This window comes from Poeciliopsis prolifica, unplaced genomic scaffold (assembly GCF_027474105.1).
Source record: "Poeciliopsis prolifica strain line A6 unplaced genomic scaffold, Auburn_PproV2 SCAFFOLD031, whole genome shotgun sequence".
Lineage (NCBI taxonomy): Eukaryota > Metazoa > Chordata > Actinopteri > Cyprinodontiformes > Poeciliidae > Poeciliopsis > Poeciliopsis prolifica.
In genome coordinates, this window is record NW_026562406.1 from 1,143,102 (window position 1) to 1,164,890 (window position 21,789).

A 21,789-nucleotide genomic window follows, 5' to 3' on the forward strand; every position below is an offset into this window, starting at 1 on the left:
TTACAGTTTCATTTCCCAGCCAATTCTTTACAACATAAAACATGTCAGTATATTTGCTCAACTTAGAGAACTGTAACAATATAAATCTTTTCTACTGCAGACTTTAAACACTCATTTTCCATATGAAACTTTACTCAACTTAGCGGCGAGTTTCATATTGAGAACTTGTGCTTTCTTTGATAAGTTCTTTCCATCCAATTTCATTATTATTTCCTGTATTACTTCAAAGGTATGCTTGAGTTACTGAGCAAGTTGAGTGCTGAACGCACTAAACTTGAGGGTAGCTCAAGTTTAGTGCGTAGATTAGTCCCAGCAGCATCACTATTGCAGAAGATACATTGCCCAAGCTGTTCATAACTTCCACCTCCTCCAGGACAATCCCAACATCCAGATGTGCATCGGCACCCTCTGCTCAAATGACGATTCCGAGGACAGTCTCGGCTTTGGCCATTTCTGCACATCATCAACGTCCTAAGGGAGTTAGGGAAGGGTATTGGGGGGCAGACAATTCACATGTAATTAAATAAATAAATTAAGACTGACATTGATTGAGTCACTCATGGACCTTAGTTGGTGAAAGTATTTTAACAACTCTTAGGAGTTCTATTGTAAACACAAAGAGAATTTAACATACCATGTACTCCCTCACCAGCTTCTCTGGATCTTCATTTAGGTACACACAGACCTTTGAGGATGCACTCTCGTCTGACCTCAGCAGTGTCTTCCTAAATATGCAGATCAAAAAACAAAGAGAACAATCTCAAAACTCCAGCAGTATAGGTTCACACACTTGAAAACATAGCTACATTCAAAGGAAGTCACAACAAAAGTGATCAGTGGCTTGCAGTCTGTTTGAAAGATATTTAAAATTGTTAGTATCCTTCATTGTGCCATGACTAAAATGGAGTTTAACATTTTATTTAAACATCTAACTGAAGCTGTTAGATGTTTAAATAAAGACATGAATATATCACCAAAGAAATATGTGAAAAGTACAGAATGGTCAACACAGTCTATATCCTTCTACTTAAATGAATATGCAAAGCATTCCATGTCTTACAAGTACATGGACAGTCTATGTGTGGGCATGGATAACGTCGCATATGCCGGTGTTTAAGTGTAAAATGTTTTAACAGGTCATATCTACGAGACAGAGAGAGACTACACTCCTTACATTTCCACATCCCCACGCAAATAAGACAAATAAAACAGACTGGCCAAATAAAAGTTTAGCTGAACCCTAGCTTTATAAGCTCTCTAACACTACATTCAGTCACTTTAGATCTGGCAAAACTTACTATTAGCCACTGAATCTATAATTTGATAGCCGATGAGCCCCTTGACCAGAACTTAAGCAGGTGGATTACAGACAGGTGATCAGGTGATGTTCTGAAAGAGATCAGATATATTTTCAGCCATTAAAATATGCAATTCATACTGAACTGAGTTGTATCTTTTAGTACAAGTCCCTTGAATGCCTCATGAATATAACCACTGGACACTTGTATGCAAGCACATATGTGCAGAACAATGGTGAATTGAACATGATAGAAAGCAATAGTAACATAGGTCAAAATGAGCACATACAATGAACACAAAAACGTCAACATTTCAATTAAACCAATGAACTTCAATATTGTTTCTGAGCTACAATTATTTGGGGACAACAAAGAAGAGTCCAAAAAAAAACCCAACATCTTTACAGCAGAGGAATATGTATTTTAAAGAAAAAAATTAGAAAGCTCAAGTCTGTAATAATGGATAATCCATTGAGAGTTTTAGCCTGACAAAATATACTAGAAATCCATAACTAACAGGTATTTAAGGAACATTTAACAAAGCTCAGAAAGCAATGCTTTCTGCAGGTTTCACCGACTGAAATGTAGGACTTTTTATTACCATAATTAATTAAGAATCTCGATGATGATAGAAAGGTACCAAAGTGTGTGTATCTACATTTACCTCCATAGTAACATTACTGAAATAGAATTAAAATAGTTAGAAATAGACTGATGTTAGATCCGTGTGTTAAAAATCCACTAAACCTCCAGGGAGCTCAGGAGGAGCAAAACTGTGACATTTCTGGGGTCCATTTGTGTCTCTGGCAGCAGCTTTGTACACTACATATGGCTCTGCAGACTTTTTTCGCACAGAATGTACCTAACATGGTGCGGCGATAAATGTAAACTTACCAATGATATCACATATAGCTATCTGCCTTAACCTAACCGACTTAATCTACAGAACATGAAATAATGTGACACAAGTATGGAACAAGTAGAAAATGGTGCAAATGTAGAGACATTTTAAGTTACATATTTTTATATGGATTTAGATGAAAATAGTTTGACTCTTACCTTCTTCAAATTAAGTGGATGCACGCCAGGAATCTCCCCTCTGCCCTTGAAAAAACCCAACAAGGTGCAAGACAGTTATCTCGCGTGCTTTTCCGTAATCTCTTGACCTGGATCCTCTTCAGCGGGAGATGAGTCTGACACAATAGCGCTTTGGAACTGACGTCACTGTGTTTTTTTTTTATTAGATTAACTTTGACAAATATTGATATGGAATAAAAAAAAACCCAAAAACACACATATATATATATATATATATATATATATATAATATATATATATATATATATATATAATATATATATATATATATATATATATATATATATATGAGCTACAATTTAAAGAAAAAATAGAAAGCTCAAGTCTGTAATAATGGATAATCCAATATATATATACTGCGCAGGACCCTCAAGCTCCCAGGCCTCTGGTAGAGGACCCGAGCTCAGAGGATAAGAACCACCCGCGGTGGGTATATATATGTTTAATTAGATGTATTCAAGTTGAGATAACGTCATTCAATCACGTTAGTCCAGTTGAGAGAAAAAAACCGATTTTCTCGCGTTTTCTCGCGTGATATCCCGTGATCTCACTCGTTGTCGTCAGCACAATATCAGTCTGACTATAATGAATCATGTTAGCTCAACATGATTCAATTTTATAAATGTGAAGTCGTGGAATATCTTGTTTATCCAACATGATTTTATCACGTTTTCGCTTCAAACCCAACATTATTGTGTGAAAGGTACATGATATTCTTTTGTTAATGTAATACGCCCCGACGTTCTTTTTTTTTTGGCGGAAGATCTAGCTGACGTAATTGAATCACGTTATCTCACCTTAAATACATTTTATTCCATTTGCGAGAAAACCGATTTTCTCGCGTATTCTCGCGTGATATCCCGTGATTTCCCGTAATCTTGCGTGATATCCCGTGATCTCACTCGTGGTCTTCAGCATAGGATTGGTCTGACTATAATGAATTATGTTCTCTCAACATGATTCAATTTTATAAACGTTGAAGTTGTGGAATATCTTGTTTATGCAACATGATTGTATCATGTTTATGGCTCAAACATGGAATTATTTAGTTAACAGTACATGATATTCTTTTGTTAATGTGATAACCCATGAGGTTCCTTTTTTACAGTGCAACAAAACCTTGACGCGGCCTCCACCACCGTAACGTTAGTAACACGGAAGTTGCACGGTCGAGGAAAAAGGAATAAACCAAACAAAAGCCTTTTGTGAAAGTGCTGGCACTTATCAACCAACATAGAGTTAAACAAACTGAAACTACACCAAGCCTCTCAGTGGATCTGAATTCTTATTATTTTTTAAGTCTTAGATTCCTCTTCTGCTTTGACTTGATCTGTGGAGCTCCAAGCTCTTTGAATGTGGATACATGTGAAATGTTCTGGTTATGTTGATGTTTATGTTTTATGTGTTTGTGTGTGGGCACATAAATTTGAATGCACTGCAAAACAAATATAGCTACAGGTATAGACAAAGTAACCTAACCTCAAATCCCAGAGATAGAATCAGCTTAAGTTCAACTTCCTGTAATGAACTAAAACCTGCTCAGGTTGGTCTGATAGCCGCTGGCCTCCCACTGCTCTGTGGTTTTCTTGGCTTTTCTACAAACTTACTGTGACATAACATCCGTCTACTCCCTGTAAGAAAATCACTACAGATGTTATTTTATAGCAGCTCCCTTTAGATAAACCCAAAGTGTACACTCTGGATCTGTGTACAACACTTATTTTGATGGGTCGGGGGGAGGTCTTGAGTCCCCTTATTGAATTCAAGGAATTGATTAATACAGACTTCCTGTCAGGTCAACTGACAATGTCCAATTACAATAAATATATATGTATTTCGTAGGAGCCTTTATAACTTTAAGATCGTTTGGGTAATGAGTGACAAAAACATCCAATTTGGTCGTGTCCAAGTTCATGGGCTACATCCTTTGAAAGCTGCATTTGTATAATGCACCAGTCCGATGTCATGGAGCTTACCTGGAATTTTTCTGGAAAAAATGCCGAGCTGAACAAGAAGGCTGTTAATGTTAACATGACTTAAAACCGTGGCCTGATTGACTTTGTTCACGTTCTCCTCTGCTTAAACTGCTGGAGAACTGCGATTCAAAAACAGCCCAGAAAATCAGTGTGATCGTTCACAACTTCTGCTTCTGCCTGCTGATTGGTTGAAATCCTACCGGAGGGAATCGGAGTGAATGGGAGAAATCCAGGCTGTCTGTGAAGAGAGATTTTATCAAGCGGAACTGAACAGGAAGACTGTAGTCCAGTCAAACCTGCACTAGAATACTCTGATTACATCCTGTTTAAAATATGACACTTGATTCTTTTCCTTTGTTTTTTAAAACTGAAAAATACTCAAGTTTCCCTTGACAAAAAGTCTTGTCTTGTTCTGGCGGCGATAGCGTCATGTTGGTAGCAGCTCCAACATGGCCACAGGAACCTGTGAAAAATGCCTCCGGGGTGAGTTGGACCGGGGCATGCTGAGAGACCTCTTAAAGTGAAAATATGTCCCTTTAAAATATCTACAAGAGGAAACAGGCATCAGTCATCCACACGCCAAAACAGCTGTTACGAGCCGACTTCAAGGGGACACATGAAAGGAGCTGCTCCCTGTTGTCTGAGCCCTCCCTTGTTTTATTCTCTCACTGCTTTTGTCTGGCTTTTCCCAGGGCACCTCCTCCTCTGGTGTCCTGTTTAACACCCCCGCCCTCTTCGATGGGGCAGACCCGGGCCACACTACTGCAACTTCGCCCAGCAACCCTTTTTGATTGTCACAACTTGATCCACGGGAGGGGGAGGACCCATCGTGATCCCCTTCAAGATCTGAGCCTCACCTTAAAATCTGTCTGCGAGAACGCGGTTTTGTTTCGCGTCACCTGTTTATGTGTCTCAGCCCCGACATGGTGAGAGAAGGTTTCAAACAAACAGGCCCGTTCAACCACACAAAAGGCAGCGGCGGCGACGGGGCACGTATGAGCTCACGTACCCCCCGGATCCTGGCAGGTCACTGGAGCGTGTGTGTGTGTGTGTGTGTGTGTGTGTGTGTGTGTGTGTGTGTGTGTGTGTGTGTGTGTGTGTGTGTGTGTGTGCGATGAGAGACGACTAAGCCTGATCATGACAGGTCAAAACGGCGATGCTGTTGAAGCGACTTCACGCAACTGAAGTTGTCCGCAGATAAATGGCAGCAGCCATTACAATCAGGCTGTGGTTGATAAGGCCGGCCGGCGCTGTGAAGCGTCGAGGAGCTGTTTCACTGTTCCAGACCTCGGAAGGAAAAAAGAAGGCTTGCTGTAATTTTCCTCAGGCTGCAATCACAGAATCTTAAACGTGCTTAAAACACACACTCGACAACATATTGTGGATTGCAGATGTGGCACTTTCGAGCCAAACCATTTGATCATTTCGCCCACGCTGGAAATCCCAGTGAAGTGTGCTTTCCTGCAAATGATGTTCAGGAGGCCACTCTTACTTTTTTCACAAACGCTTGATGGATGGAATGGATGTTGACTTTTAACAACTTTGCTGTAATATACATGCATATTAGGGCGACCAATTTTGATGTACCAACACATGAGATTAGTCTAAAAAGTTGAATCATATCAATCTATTTTTACCTAAAAGCAGAGGGCAACCCAGTTCAACGCAACCTGTTACGCTGTCTTGTACTGCGGTCAACAATGTGGTGCGAGTGAAATGATGAGCGAGGAGCGTCAGATTGGTGAGAACACCGCGATGGACGACTCAATAAAACCAAGAAATGTAGCGGTGAATTATCAACATTTCAAAATTAACGTTTGTTACAAAAATGACTTCCGTTTTAGCTTCCTGGATATGAAAACGTGGAAACCTGAGATGTTTGGTTGGTGATAGTAAAACATTTTTTGAAAACATGCATTTTTACACTTCAAACTAATCAGGGCTAGAGGGTGATTAATTTGATTAAAGTTTTTTTTTTTATCAATTCACAGCAATAATACATACAGCCCTGGAAAAAAAAGAAGAGTCCACTTAAAATGATCAGTTTATCTGATTTGACTGTTTATGGGTATATGTTTGAGTAAAATGAACATTACTCTTTTATTATATGAACTACTGACAGCATGTCTCTGAAATTCCAAGCAAACATTTAGTTTTTATTTGCAGAAAATGAGAAATAGTCCAAATAACAAAAAAGATGCAGTGCTTTCAGACTTCAAAATAATGCAAAAGAAAACAAGTTTGTATTCATTTCGAAACAGCAATGCTATTGTTTGAACTCAGAAAGAGTTCAGAAATCTTAATTTTGTCCAGAGGTGTATATGATTTATTTATTTTGTTTATTGTTTTAATCATGTTTTATTTGAGGAAGATAATATGCTTTTATATGAATTTGTATAATTCAGAATTATATAAGGTGGGGCCATGGCCCCTTTCAAGCCCCCTCTTGGGAGCACCACTGGCTAAGACATTAATCATAACGATGGGAAAGGAAGATGAACTCTGACATTCCATCGTTGCCAAATTTGACAGAAATCCATACAGTGTACAAAGGCTACGGGTACAACTCGTTGGAGGGAGGAATTTAATAAAAACATGGGAAAAAAGATCAATTGCTTTTTATCTTGATGTGACAATTTAAAACATCAACAAATATCTGAAGGGAGCTTAAGTGATTTCACAGAAAAGTCAAACCCACAGCTTTAACCAGGTGAGGTGAACTCACCGGTGTTGTCTGACTTATACAGACAACTACAGAAATGATTCAGTGTCGGAGCAAAGGCCATTAAAGTTGAATCTCGTGAATTTGTCGGATTCCACAGAAATTTAATTAGCACTGAAATGGTTTTTTGATAGCTATAATCTAATAAACTTGTTAACATTCTTGAAATGTGCTCAGACACCAGTTTATGACCGACTGTGAACTGGACATCGACTTTTATGTGCACAAAACCTGATTTCGTAATCTCTTTTAACATTGTGAAGAAAATAATAATATTTTTTTAAAAGGATACAATATAAATAGATGCGTTTTGCAGTTCAGTGTGAGATTCCCGTGATTCATCCTGCATGTAAAATTTGGAGGTCACTGGCACACATTTTCCTGCAACATTGCAGCTTCACCCACATGATGGGGAGAGCGGGAGGCAGGCCACGCCCCCTCGGCTTGGTGCTCCTCCCCTCTCTGAACGCAGCCGCTTGTGATTGGAGCGCAGCGGCCTGATCTGAAATTCCGCCTCTTGCATCCCCAGTCCGTGTGGAAGAGCCAGTGAGCGAGAGACCGAGAGGCAGCTGCAGTGGGAGACGCAGCAACGCCACACCGCGCAGGACTTGCCGCACACAATTCCCTCTGCGGGGCTGTTCCCACAACTTGCCTTCTATTTTTAATGGTCTGTTGTTGTTGTTTTTCTCCCCCTCTTTCTTTTTTCTTCAAAAGCCATTTTTCTGGATGAAGGATTTCTGAGCGATTACCTCTGAAGGATGACACTTTGGGTATTTGGGCTTTTTCTAAAAACGGCTTGACTCCGAGGCGGAGGACGCGTCCTTTTGCGCACTGCCATTTTGGATTAGCGCACTCTGTTCCTGTTCCGAGTTTGCCGTCATGAAATGCGCAGATAAATGAAAGCCGAGCCCGCGTCCGCTCCCCGCGCGCCCCTGGTTCTGTTCACGCCCAGATAGATTCAGATGAGAGATCTGCCCGCTGGATCTGACGCGCCTTTACGCAGCCAGCCGTCCCCGGTGCGCAACGGCGATCCACGCCGGAGAGCAGCAGAGAGCGCGTCCGCTCCCACACCCACGTCTCTCCCGTGTCCCGCGGACCCGTCGCGCCAGAATAAGAGGCTTCCCGTCCGGATCGTGAAGATGTTGACGGCTCACAGCGGCCACCTGCTGCACCCGGAGTATCTCCAGCCCCTCACTTCTGCGCCGGTTAGCATTGAAGTAAGTTTCCCCCAGCCTTTTTCTTTATATATATATATATAATATATATATATATATATATATATATATATATATATATATATATATATATATATATATATATATATACATACATTTATATATATATATATATATATATATATATATATATATATATATATATATATATATATATATATATATATATATACATTTTTTTTAAGTAAATAAAATAAATAAGTTGGCGTCACTTGGTATGTTATTTCTTTGCTTGTTTCACCTTAATAAGCACTTGTGTTCTAGAAAGATTTTCTTACATTATTGTTATTCTACGGTGGGAAAATGCCTTGTGGAACACTGTATACACAGTAGTTTGCTTGAAGTGTGTGTGTAAGTTCATAAAAAATGTAAAAGCACATCTTTCTATTTTTATTTTGCTGTATATGTTTAATGAGGGGTAATGGCTATGTGCCTCTCTGGGATTTGGAGCTTTTAAAAATGTGAAAAGCAAAATAAAGTTCCTCAAGTTGCCTCTCTTGTTCTCCTCAGCTGGATGCCAAGAAGAGTCCTTTGGCTCTGCTGGCCCAGACCTGCTCTCAAATTGGCAAGCCCGACCCTCCCTCCTCCTCCAAGCTGGCCTCCCTCTCCTCCGGCTCTCTAGGAGACAAGGAGTCGTCCGGCAGGTCGTCCAAGCCTGGAGAGCAGCACCAGTCCCTGGATGACAAGTCCAGCTTCAAGCCTTACTCCAAATCATCAAGCGAGTGTCGTAAGGATGTCTTGGTGACGAAGGGGGCAACAGATAAAGCAGCGTCAAGGGTGCCAAATGGAAGTTCCAGTGGAGGAAATGCATCTTGTCCACCGTTCCCCTCCCATTCCAGATCACCGAACTCCAGCTCCTCTCCATTGCCCCACAGGCAGAGCCATTCCCCTTCCATGCAGCCCCCATCACACTCCCAGACGCCCCACACGGACAGCAAACCCGAGCAGGCGAGCTCGGATAATAGCAGCAACGTCGCTGGCAAAAAAGACTCTGATGTTACAAAACCAGGTGTGGATGGGGCTCACTTAGCCAACTCCAGCCAAGTGAGGGCAAGCGCTAACTCCAGCAACGCCAGCTCGGCCAGCAGCCCACGGCCAGAGAGCAAGACGGACCCTCAGGCCTCTTCGCAGCCTACTCTCAGTTCTGGACACATCGCGCCAGTCTCTCCGTTCAAACCGGGGCATTCTGTTTTTCCTTTGCCCCCGGCTACGATGGGATACCATGGATCCATAGTGGGGGCCTACGCCGGCTATCCCTCACAGTTTGTTCCCAGCTTGGATCACACCAAGTCCAGTTTGGGCTTAGGACTTCAAGGGAAGCACCATAGCTCCAGCCCGCTAACCGGAGCATCCCCTCCCTCTCTGATGCAGGGTTTGTGTCGGGACCCTTACTGTTTGAGTTACCCCAACGCCCCCCACCTGGGGGGTAGCAACTGCTCCACGTGCGTCCATGATCCTTCAAGCCTCAAATCTGGCTTTCCCCTGGTCTACCCCTCACACCACCTCCACTCCTTACACTCTGGCTCCTTGTCGTCCAGCACCACACCCTCCCTCTCTCACCCCCTTTATACCTATGGTTTCATGGTCCCAAATGAGCCCTTACCCCACGCCTGCAACTGGGTTTCCGTCAGTGGCCCCTGTGACAAGCGTTTTGCCACATCAGAGGAGCTACTGTCCCACTTGCGTACCCATACATCCCTGCCTGGAATGGTAGACAGTAAGCTGTTGTCGGCCTATCCCTCGTCTGTTTCCTCCACAGCCTCATGTCACCTTCACTTGCCCCCACCCAGCAGCCCGGGAGCCCTGCCCAGCTCCTTCTCCCTACGAGGCTCTCCTGGATTAAGCTTGGCACGCTACCACCCCTACGGCAAATCCCACTTGCCAGGCGCCCCAGGACTTCCGATGCCAACTCTTCCCTCTTCCCCGGCCTACTACTCCCCCTACGCCCTCTACAGCCAGAGACTCGGCTCTGCCTCGGCACTGGGGTATCAGTGACAAGTCGAAACGCCACCAACAACTGCGCACCGCAGGCACTGGCTTGGCAGCCTGAAGATGGATTCATGAGGCTAAGGTCATTGTGAGTGCAAGGCATCCTGCCTGCGAAGCCTGCCAGGAATACCACCTGTTTGCCTCAGGATCGTGACCAGAGCTCCGAAAGGCTAAAGGCCCCTCCGATGGATTGTCTGCAACAACAGACTTTAATTGAAGACAGCAGGACACTGAACTTGAAAAAAATATGAGATTATCTCCAGAGTTTTGAGTTTTGTTTTGCTTTTCAAACTTCTCCCGTCCCCGCTCCCAGAATTAAAAGTCTGTATTTATTTTTCATGGAAGCGCTTGGTTTTCAACCCAAGGGTTTTTTATTTTTTTGCATTCTGAAGTATTCTAAGAGAGAAAGATTGATTTTAACTATAATACCATTATCATTATATCATTAGAAAATAAAAATGTTGCACCCGGACGTGAGGCTGTATTCTGTGGAGATTTTTTCTTTTTTTTTAAATCTCTTTTCCTGTCGGCTTTCATTTTTTTCCTGTGTTTATTTTGGATTTTCAGAATTCCTCCACTGTGTACAGAGACGTCGGGAGATTTGCATGTCCTTGAGAATTATCTTGAACAATGCTATTATTTCTATTTGTAAATATGCAAAGATGTAATATTTTTTCAAGTTTACAAGGGATCGGCAAGTTGACGAAATACGGGGAGGGGGGGAGATAAGGGGATGTCGCTTCACGCAAAATGGTGCAGAGATTAGAAATGACATGAACAAAAATGATGGCTGTGCTGTCTGACCAACAGGAAAAGGTCGTATTTTGAATAAATGATACATGGTTGCATTTTAACTTGTTTTTCTTCCCCTCATTGAGTTCTATGTTTAGATCCTTGGTGTGTCTTTCTATGACGAGCCTTAGAGGACGCCGTAAATCTTCCTCGACTGCAGCGCCGCACTTATCTAAGACTATCTATCATTTCGCCTCTTACAGCCGCGCTATATGTGGCCGTGTGTAATATTTCATGGCTCATATCCCTTGACAGGGCCATCCCGAAGAGGGCATCTTGGGTCACATTAGGCCTGTTAAGTTAGTCTCAGAGGACTTTCATCCCTCCTCCTTCCAACGTCCCCCGCGTTGCTTTTTTGTTTGCAGCTTTTAATTGCTGATTCTACTTTGCACGGGCAAGAAAGAAACGGCCTCCTCAGCAAAGTGGAAGTGCTGCGCGGGTCAGAGGGACCTCGATAATGACCTTGGGGAGGTGTCGACCCAGGATCTCCTTGCCCCGTCTGACGGATTGGCCCGCCACACAAAAGGCCAAAGCTGACAATGGGAGGTGGTTAATAGAGAAATATTCATCAAGGCACTCAAGGACTCTCTCCTACAGGAAGCCAGCTCATGTGAGGGCCTGCTTTCTTGCCGTTTTAGCGCTCTTTGACGTCGAGCCGTAGGGTGCTAATTCAAGCCGAAGGAGTTGGTTTGTCTGCCGTTTGGAGTGTTTGGTCCCAAATAAAGTGTGTCCTCTGCTCTGTTCGGCTGTCAGGGCGACGGAGGCTCGAGTCTCCGAGGCATCTATTGACCCGGACTCCCAGACTCCTCTGGTCTCGTGGTTCATTAGCACTCCACTCAGGGAAGAGCCAAGCACAGGTGTCACTTGACAGGACCATTAAGAAAATGGATGACCCTCCCAAACGGCATCCAGCAAGGTCACGGCGCCCCGGTCACCGCTCCGTGGAGCTCTGTGGGACTTAGCACTTACTTCTCTTCTTTAAAAACGGAAACTAAATACATGCAGGGGATTACTGTTGCTCCAGCTGAATCCTGGTGAAAATACACTCATGCTAATTTCTTCAGGATATATAGCTGTTAGAATTGTCCAGCTAAATGTTTTTAGTGCATAACACAACTTTTAATTTTAATTTTCAAAGTTGAGCCAATTGAATCCAAAGGAGGTTGTCGCCCCCTCAAGTTAGTTTAGTGAATTACAGCTCAATATGTGCAGACACCTTTCATTTTTTTAACTCAAGCTAGTTTCATTGTAAATCTTCTTTTATACACACACAAAAAACCTATCCCTCCTGTTCCAGAGGGAAGATTTAGATATAAAAACACAGGACAGCTACACTGGATTACTTTTTAGCCAACATGTACTACATTTACATACAATCATACCAAGGTAATCTTGACCCAGTTCAACTTTTTCACATTTTGTAATATTAAAACAACAACTTTTATGTTTTTCATTTGAACTGCATGCTATGGATCAACACAAAATAGAAGGAAACTTATGTGTGGCTCAAATTTCCAGGGAGATTTAGTTCTGGACTTTGACTGGGACATTGTGATACGATTGGATGTTTTGACCTAAATCGTAACATGGTATTTCCAAGGGGGAATTTCTGCCTCACCCTCTAGTCGCCTGCAGCTTTTAACAGGTCGAACTGGCTTTATAATTCTCATTAAACTCTGACCAGCTTCTCTTTCCCAACTAAACAGAAACTGTCCAAAGCATGATGCTGCCATCGCATGTGTAGAGGTGGACATGGTGTTTCCAAGGTGATGTGAAGCTTTTATTTTTTTCCCCCATCTAAAGCATTTTGCGTGTGGGTCAGAAGACACGGTTTTCGTCACTCTGTGCTCTCTTCTTTCAAGGATGACTTTCATCTTGCCACCTCTTTATAAAAGTGAGGTTTACATAAAGCCTTTGTTGTCTTTGACATCATCAAATATTCAAACAAAGATGTTTGGAGTGCTGCCACTGAGATGTTGCTCATAGTTGAACAGTCACAGTAACTTGGCTGCTTCTTTGATCAATGCTCTTCCTGTCCTGTGGTACTGTGACTGATTGCAGTTGCGCCGTACTCCTTCCACTTCCAGATAGTGAAACTGTGAGACTTTTTAAGTTGAAGTTTAAAGTTTATGATCTTGATTTCCCTTGTCGTCATGATGCTGCTTGTTCTCCAATGTTCTACAGCAACTCTGTTTCTGAGGGGTTTCTGTGCGTCCCCAAGGAGGTTCAATTTCGTGCATCTAAAAAACAAAAAGAAAACAAACTATATAAAATACGCATTTTTTTGTACATTTCTGTTGTGTTACAGGTCTTACATTTAATTCATAAAGGCCTTAAAAAGCCTTCAGTTTGAGTTGGTGAAAGTAGCAGGAACCTTGGTTCACTAATTATGTAACATCTGAAGTCATTTAGGAAATGTCTGAGTAAAAGGGTCTCAACACAAACACTTTTAGGATTCCATATGTAAAAAACATAAATGTTAATCTTGAGTACTTTTAAATATATTTTGTGAAATACAATTTCAGTTAAACACATTTAATTTTGGTTGTAAAGTTTTTCTTTTTAAAAAAGAAAAAAAAAGGTCTTTCACGTCTCATGGTGTTATCTGACCTCGGGTTTTGTAAGAAGGCTGGTGTTGGGCTGGCGCTTCCAGAACCGTAAACAGAGAGCTGGTTCCATTGGATGTTGAGATGATTCGAGCTGGAGGTCACGCCGAGGGCAGGAGATTAATTCCTCTGTTGCCAGTTTCCCCTCATTCATCAAGCGGCTTACTATTCGCCCAATCCCGGCACTCATCAATCTCCTGCGTCCATCTTCCCAACCCACACACTTAATTTCCCAGCTGAGTCAACACCCACGTACTCCATTTATGTTGCCTCTGTGTGTGTATGTGTGAGTGTGTGTGTGTGTGCGAGTGTGTGTGTGTGTTTGTGTGTATTCAGCTTTAGTCTTTTGTGAACTAGGAACCATGAGGTGGGATAGCTGATCCATCATATATTCAATCTGATTTTTTTTTTTTTTTGTCTAATCACAGTCATGTTAGCTATGTGTGTGTAGTTTTTAAAATATCAATATCTTCCACTTTAAGATTTGATTATATAGACAGATGCATCTTACATGCAATGTATCAGCTGATACCAATTTTTAAAAAGAAAACAATTCTCGTAGTCAGCGGTTCTTATAAACAACGTGAAAGCAGGCTTTACATAATTTGTAGCCATAATATTTCATCTTTTTTACATAACAATTTAAAATATAGAGAGAAAGTAGAAAAGAAACAGCAACCTTATAAGAAAATTTTGACTTTTTATTATTTTTCTTACCTAGTTTTTTTTTCAACGTATAAAATATAAAAATGAGGTGAAAATTTATTTTGTCTTTTCTATTGTGGACCAATTGAGCAAGTTTTGAAAATTTGATAATGTTCATTTCCCAACAAAACTTTGACTGATCAGGTTAAGTAATGCTGGACTGTAATTATTTTGGGCAGAACCTTATTTTGAAATGCCTCCACCCAGTCACTTTCTTCAAAGCAATCTGAAATCAAACATTGAACCAAACACACCGGATCAAAACGCAGCGGCCTCACGGCGCCCGGGTGAAGTTCGCCTCCACATTCTGTAAATTTAAGTGGCTTGAACCGTGTGCTGGGTGAGTGCTGGCAGTGAATTTTAGCTTGCTGCAAAAGGGTTCAATTCCAACCTGGAGTTTATCCTTGAACACGTGAAACCCTTTCAGTCGTGTCTGATGAATGTGGAGCATGTTACCTCACTCTCTGGTCATAGAATCAGGACTAAGACACTCTTTACCGCTTTTGGTTTGTCCAAAAAAGTTAAATCTTCTTCAGCATAAAATTATAACACATTCCTAAGTTGGAAACTCCTCTAATCTGTTTCAAAAAACTTGTGTGTACGAAGAACCTCTGCCATCACTTTAACATTAGCAGTGCGTCTGAACCAGCTGTAGCTGGACACAAACCTAAAACACAGAAAATTTTGTGAAGTCCAAGTCATTCGTAATAATTTGTTCCTCCTCAAGGCTCAGCGTCGTTCTTAGGTTCCTACGGACATTTATAGAGGACAACATGTCTCAGCAATGCCCCTAAAATGCTGTCTGGAGCAGGAAAGGAAACAAAAACCTAAATTAGTGGAAATGTAGAAGATTTTACACAAATAAAAGACAAATTAAGCAATACACTGTCCCTCATTGGCTACATTAACTCCAGAGGAAGTCTGTAATTTCAAAGTTGTGTTTCTGACATTACCAGAAAACTGACCAAGCTGTACTGAAAATGCAGCTATTGAGAGCAAAAGTGGAAGTCAAATTCTTTCTGCCCACAAACTCGGTGAGTAAAACTGATACTAACATGCTGCGTCCTACAAAAGAGAATCAACACTCTGACGGAGCCAACATCTCCCCTTGAAATCTAGCCAGAATGTCTACGTGGGATTTGCCTCCATCGCTATTATTACACATTACAAAATGAGTACACCTGATTCGCATGTAAAGGGTTAATATTTAATGAGCCCCTTTTTACAGCCAGCTGGAATTGAGCGGCGCTGTGGCATCACTGGAGCTGCTGACTGTGATGGACGCTCTGCGCGTCGGGGCCGAGAATGCCACTGTGAGGTCCGGAGCAGCGGCTGACAGGCCCAGTGATTAATGACGACAGGGTGTGGAGCTGCTCCTCAATTAGACGCCAGCTCTGCCCGAGCCCACCGTCGCCGATGACAGATTGGACAGAGAGCCGGAGGAAGGGGACTCGCTCTTTCTCTTGCTCCTTCGCTCTCCGGCTCTCCTTGTCTTCCGAACAAAACATTAACTTCAACTCCATGACTACCACCTCTGTGTTTAACATCGGGACACAATGCAGTGCCCTCGGCATCCAACAGCGACCGCAGTGTTAAAGCAACCCAGATGGCGTGAGCACATCCCTCATCAGGGCCCTGTCACACAGTCTCTGCTTCGTTTCTCCACATAAACGCCGTGATTGACTCTTTTTACGTGCCTGTTTCAAATCCTCCCTCGTTCATGTCCGCAGTCAGGCATGCCAGAGCACAATAAAATAATGATAATAAGTCCAACGCTCCTAAACGGCATAACAGAGGAAAACATTTTTCTATAGTATAGTTTTTTGGCCGTGTAGAAATTAGTGTGTTTCCCAAAACTGCAATGGAAACACTTATCGCACTTTTTACACAAGTCACGTGATCAACACCGGGATGTTACTACTGGCAGAACAGACGAAGAAGAAGTCGACAGGAAGTGGTGGGAGGGCATTGGCACTGCATGTTTTTTAACGACTTAACTCGTGACCTTGCTTGTTCACGCGAGATTTGAATTTCTTATTTAATGGAAACAAACGTAATTACGAAAGGGAGTTTTTTTTAAATTAGCGAAACGTTGACAAACTTTTGCCGAGGTCTGTGACGGAATCGCAGTCGGTGTGTTTGTAAGGTACTCCGTATTAGCCCGCGTCTTGCGGTTTGTTGAGGGTTGGGGAAAAAATTAGTTTCCAGACTTTAAAGACTTCTTCTTTGAATCATTTCAAAAACATTCCCTCCTCCCTGTTTCTGTCCCGTAGCAGTGAAACACCCACATAACCGTGAATGTTCTTGAGGCCAGAAAGAGAAAAAAAAAAAGAAAAAGGAAGAAATTGGGGAGGGGACATGAGGACGGGAACGGGGGGAGCCAGGCAGAGGGAAACCGAGCTGATTATCCAAATACAGTCATTAAAGGGGAAATGTGTTTTTCAAGCTGTCAGGATGATTAATGAGCGAGAGCAAATCCTCACAAATGCTCTTGTTTAGTCTAACTGGCAGACATGATCCTGCCCATTGATTTATGGCAGGCCTGCTGTGTAAGACCATAGTGAGGTTATGGGGTGTGAGTCAGGAGGGGTTTGTGTGTACATGGATGAGGGCAAACCTCGCACTTTTGCGCGCACGCGCTTGGTTGGGGGAGGGCTGAGGGGCTGCAGGGTCGGGGGGAGGGGGAGTAAAAGGAGGCTGCTTGTTCACATGACCACAGGAGGTGAGGATCAGAGCGCCGGGAGAAAATTCACCTCATCAGCTTTCACCCTCTGCTCTGACGAATCAACAACACAAACCAGAGACGGTTAGCCGAGGCTCTTTTCTATTTATTTTATGGCTCCATGATTGAACTTCCAACAGCAAAAAAAAAAAAAATCAATGCTTTGCCCAGAATGAATCAAGCTGCTGTCCTGAACTACTTAGGTTTTCATCTGTCATTTCCCAATTTCCCTCGACGCAGACCGGATTGGAGCAGAATGAACGGTATTTCTCTCTTTCCTCAGCGGTAACCGATGTCCATCACATGTTGATGTGTTGCACCTATCCAACTTTTCTCATATAGGCCTGGCTAACAGTTCAAACTAAGCCTGACGTCCGCCAGAGAACGTTTGACGTTTTGGGGATGGAACTTGTTTGCTTTTTTGTTACAGAAGAACAACGCAGAATTCAAACAGGGTCCCACATATTGCGCTAAAGTGAACAAGTTAGTGGAAAGTCGTAGAAAAATATCAGGCTTCGACTACGCTTCAGTGTGTTTTCATTTCTTTTACTGTTTTTAAGCTAGACTATTCAATTTATTCTCATCTCATTAAAGTTTATTCAAGTTACAATAATCCTGTTATAAAACGATCAATAATTTTACTGTGCTCTGATCCAGAACCCTAAAGCATTCTGGGGGATGTATATTAGGCAACAACCACTTAGTAGTTGCTAGGTGGTTACCTAGCAAAAGCCTGTTGAGTTAAGTGGCACAGCAGCAGTTTCAGGTTGCACCACTGTGGATACAACAGGAAAAGTGACCAGCTTGGCAGTATTTCAGATAATTAAAGCAAAAGACCTAATCAGTAATTATTAATATCGACTGGTATGAAACGATTATATCGTTTTTCAGCCACATCGCCCGTTTTACCGAGCCTCTTACACTGCGCTGCAGCTTTTTTAAAAAATTTTTATTCCCAGGATTTTTGACTTGAACAGGAAGGTTTTCACTATTACGAAACGAATCAATTTGAAAACTTTTGCTGGACAGAGCTCCGACGGAAAGTCCCAGCACACTGGGCTCCTGGAAAGTGAACGCGTCATCATCGCCGAGCGGTCCTTTCCTTGCTGGTCCGGATGGATCGCTAGCAGCTGTTGGCCCCTACAACCTCTTCCCTCAGCGCAGCCATTAAGCCGATCTGTCTGCAATTTCCCCATCCTTCCTCAATTCCCTCTGAAGTCGGCAGCGATCGCTTTCCCACACCCCCGCGGCCCAGCGATGCGGCGCACTGTACTGCAGCGGCATGTGCCCTGGGCCAACCCGAGCACTTTCACAGGACCGATCACCATGTCCACCCACAGGCGAGCGGATACACTGGATCACAAACGCCAGGTTTCATCATCCAGAGGGGGAGACAAAAGGCAGTTTCCTGTTGTATTTTTCCCAATAAGTTGTTCGTCTCAGTCGTGATTCTTTTGGTATCGAGTATCGTTATCGCTAAAGATGACAATGAAAGCAAAAAAGAGGAGACTGTGTTTTCAGGTTCTTTAGGCTAAATTGTTATATATTGGTGTTTTGGCAATCATCTCAGAATGTTACATCAACAAATTGAACAGTTTTACACCACTGTGTAAAACAGTGGTGTAAAACCAGTCCAAACACCATCCTGGGGTGTTTGGACTGTTTGTTTGTTTCTTCTGTGTTTATATTTTGATCATTTCTTCACTTATTAATTCATATCCAGCAGTTATACTTGCTTATTAGTTGATTAGTCCCACATTAATCTCTCTAATAATTGGTCAGTATGTTCTGTCATAGTCTTGAACAGTATATTATCATAATCATATTTTATTGTGAACCTTTGTATCCGTTGCCGTTTCCCCTTTGTGCCACATAGAGACAATTTTCAGCTTAGTTAATTCTTGCTATTAGATTGAATTATTATTAGACACAGATATCGGTTTGTTACCGTTCCGTGATCTAAAAGCGACAGCAGAAATGTCATTTTCATTGTTGCTTCCTGAACTATTTGGCTCAGAAAAAACAAAGTTGCAGTCCTTCAGTAGAATCACTCCAACTCACCTCTTCTCCCGAAACCGCATATAAATCTCTCACGACTTCCTTCGCTTCTGTCTATTCAGCCGTAGTTGTCGACGCTTTGACTTAACACCGATTACATCACAAGATGGCACCAGCGTTTGATCCAGCTGCTATGGACGAACACGGCGACACTCTGGAGTTTACGGAAATACTTGTTGTGAAAAGCTTTTGTGTACACAGAATGGAAGCTCAGTGCTTCATCTTTTTAAATCATGTAAGTGGTTTTACTGTCTTACTGACACTTTAAGCCTCACAACTGTGTGTGTGTGTGGGTGTGTGTGTGTGTGTGTGTGTGTGTGTGTGTGTGTGTGTGTGTGTGTGTGTTTTCACATGCCCCAGAACAGTGATTAATGGGTCACAGCCCTGCGTTCTTGTACTTCCTTCCTTTCCATGCGCGCCGCATACATCATCGCGCCTCACCGTAAGTGACGCTGGCAGCCGGCTACTGCTCCTGCTTGGTCACGTGGCTGCAAGCAAACCATAACATCCTTCATATGCTGATTCAGACATTCACTGGGAGCCGTACAAGGAAACGTCCCATGTCAGGAGTTCAATTAGGCGACTTAGAAAGCTTTGTCCCGCTCTGACCTGTGGCTTGTAACGGAACTGTTTCATCCCCTACACTGAAGCTGATCACTTTGGTGTTTCCATTTTCTTGCAACTGTTTTAAAAAATAAGATAAAAAATGCTGCTCATAATGTGACAGTCATATATTGTTCCATGATGAGAGGCGCTTCATTTTTATCTGTCTTTGCAGAGAAAACTCCAGGGTGTCTAGTGTGAAACCTTTGTTTTGTTCTTGTTCTACGCTTTGCTGCTCGCAATTGAAAACTATTTCTTACTGGAGGCGTCTTGGTCAATCCCTGACGTTCGTCAGTGAGGAATGCAATGCGCCCAGTTCCACGTGAAGCTTTCCGGAAATTGCCTGCGTTGTCGACAGCCATCCTGTGTCAAAACCACTTGACACAGCAACTGATGCAGTTGTTTTATCAGACTGACCTCAAACAATTTCTTGTTTGAGGTCGGTTAAGATTGCAAAAGTATTTTTTTGATGGCTTCGCCAAAACAACATGTTCGCTGCCACTTTGCAGCTAATTTGGAGGCTCACTCAGTCACTGACCAGAGCCGTTGTAGTCCAGACCACCAAACCTGAAACCAAATCAAGACCAAAACTAAAGAGCGTCGAGGCTGAGGCAAGGTCAAGACTTTTCGGGGGCCAACGCCTAGTCCAAACTAAGACCAGCACCTCACCGTGCATGAGACAATAAAATGTGAAACACGATCAAACGCGTCCTTGAGTTTCATCTGAAAGATACACATTACCATAAATGCAAACACTCGAAGCTGAAACAAACTTGACCGTCTCTACTCAGGTCTCCTGGGTGACGTCCATCGTTTAGTACAGAATGTACAGAATGATTTCTGTCAGCTGAGTTATTTTTAAACCAACAACTAGTTAACAACGGGTCTGGTGTGAATGTGCCCTTAAGTATCCGGTTTTAGCTGAACAAACCTTCACTAGACCAGCTTCAGTTTGACTGGTTTTCTGCCACAGCGTCACATGGATCTGACAAAGTAATAGCAAAAGCAGCTGTAGAGTCAGACCTGCTCCACTTTTAAATATAGGACATGGGGATATGCTGCATATTAAGCCTTTTGACATATCTTCTGTTTTTTATACTGTATGCATGAGAAGTGATTAGGGGAGAAACACAGGAACACATAGCAAGACTCGGTAAATACATATCATCCACCAAAAAAATATATAAATAAATAATAAATAAATATATATATATATATATATTATATATATATATAATATATATATATATATATATATATATATATATGCCAGACTTGTCCAAACCTCTTTTGTCTGCTTCGCAAAAAAAAATTGGTGCATAAGGCAAATATGCAAGCACATGTGTTCTGGGTTGTCCGCTGACATGTTTTTGAGTGTGGAGTGAGTTCGTGTGATGGAGACGGATTGAGAGAGAGAGAGAGAGAGAGAGAGAGAGAGAGAGAAGAATGAGCTGTGGAAAAACAGAGCGCGAGGTGAGAGAAAAGAGAAACAACAGGGAGACGGAGCAGAGCGAGCTGGTCCTGCATGTGCGCCGGTTCCCAGCCCTGTCTGGGCCCTGAACCGCCTGTCAGCCGGTGATTTATGGCACCGAGACTGGGAGCAGTCTCCGCTGCCAGCTCGGTATTGTTACAACTGACAGCTAATGAGGCTGGACGGGCTTTCAAGCACGGCACTTAACAGAGGCCTCCAAACTTCACGAGTCAGGAGCTCTCCTTCCTCCTCTCTCTCTCTCTCTCTCTCTCTCTCTCTCTCTCTCTCTCTCTCTCTCTCTCTCTCTCTCTCTCAGGGTGGCAGTAATGGTGTGGTGAGCCAGCGCAAAAAAAAAGAAATAAAAATCAAGCAGGGTAGAAAATAAATCAGGAGACAGAGATGTATGACTCGCTTCCTCTCGCTTTCCGTAGCAGAAGCTCCTGCGGTTCTTTACCTCCGAGGCCTAAAAATGACTTAACTTCATCCCCTCAGCAATTACCCTGTCGTGTGTGGG

General features: G+C 42.6%; 1 protein-coding gene across 1 annotated transcript; it reads left to right on the top strand.

The window, feature by feature from the left end:
- The first annotated feature begins 7,616 nt into the window (after positions 1–7,616).
- znf703 (zinc finger protein 703) lies at positions 7,617–11,172 on the top strand. The gene is made up of 2 exons (XM_055050563.1): positions 7,617–8,311; positions 8,840–11,172. Exons 1-2 carry the CDS (start codon positions 8,057–8,059, stop codon positions 10,322–10,324), a joined length of 1,740 nt encoding a protein of 579 aa, XP_054906538.1. The 5' UTR covers positions 7,617–8,056; the 3' UTR covers positions 10,325–11,172.
- The last annotated feature ends 10,617 nt before the right edge of the window (positions 11,173–21,789 follow it).

What these genes read in the sequence shown, in the direction of transcription:
- znf703 (XM_055050563.1), top strand. Translation starts at nt 8,057, where the DNA reads ATGAGAGATCTGCCCGCTGGATCTGACGCGCCTTTACGCAGCCAGCCG. An exon ending in CTGCGCCGGTTAGCATTGAA is followed by an intron (nt 8,312 to 8,839) that starts GTAAGTTTCCCC and finishes TGTTCTCCTCAG; the next exon opens with CTGGATGCCAAGAAGAGTCC.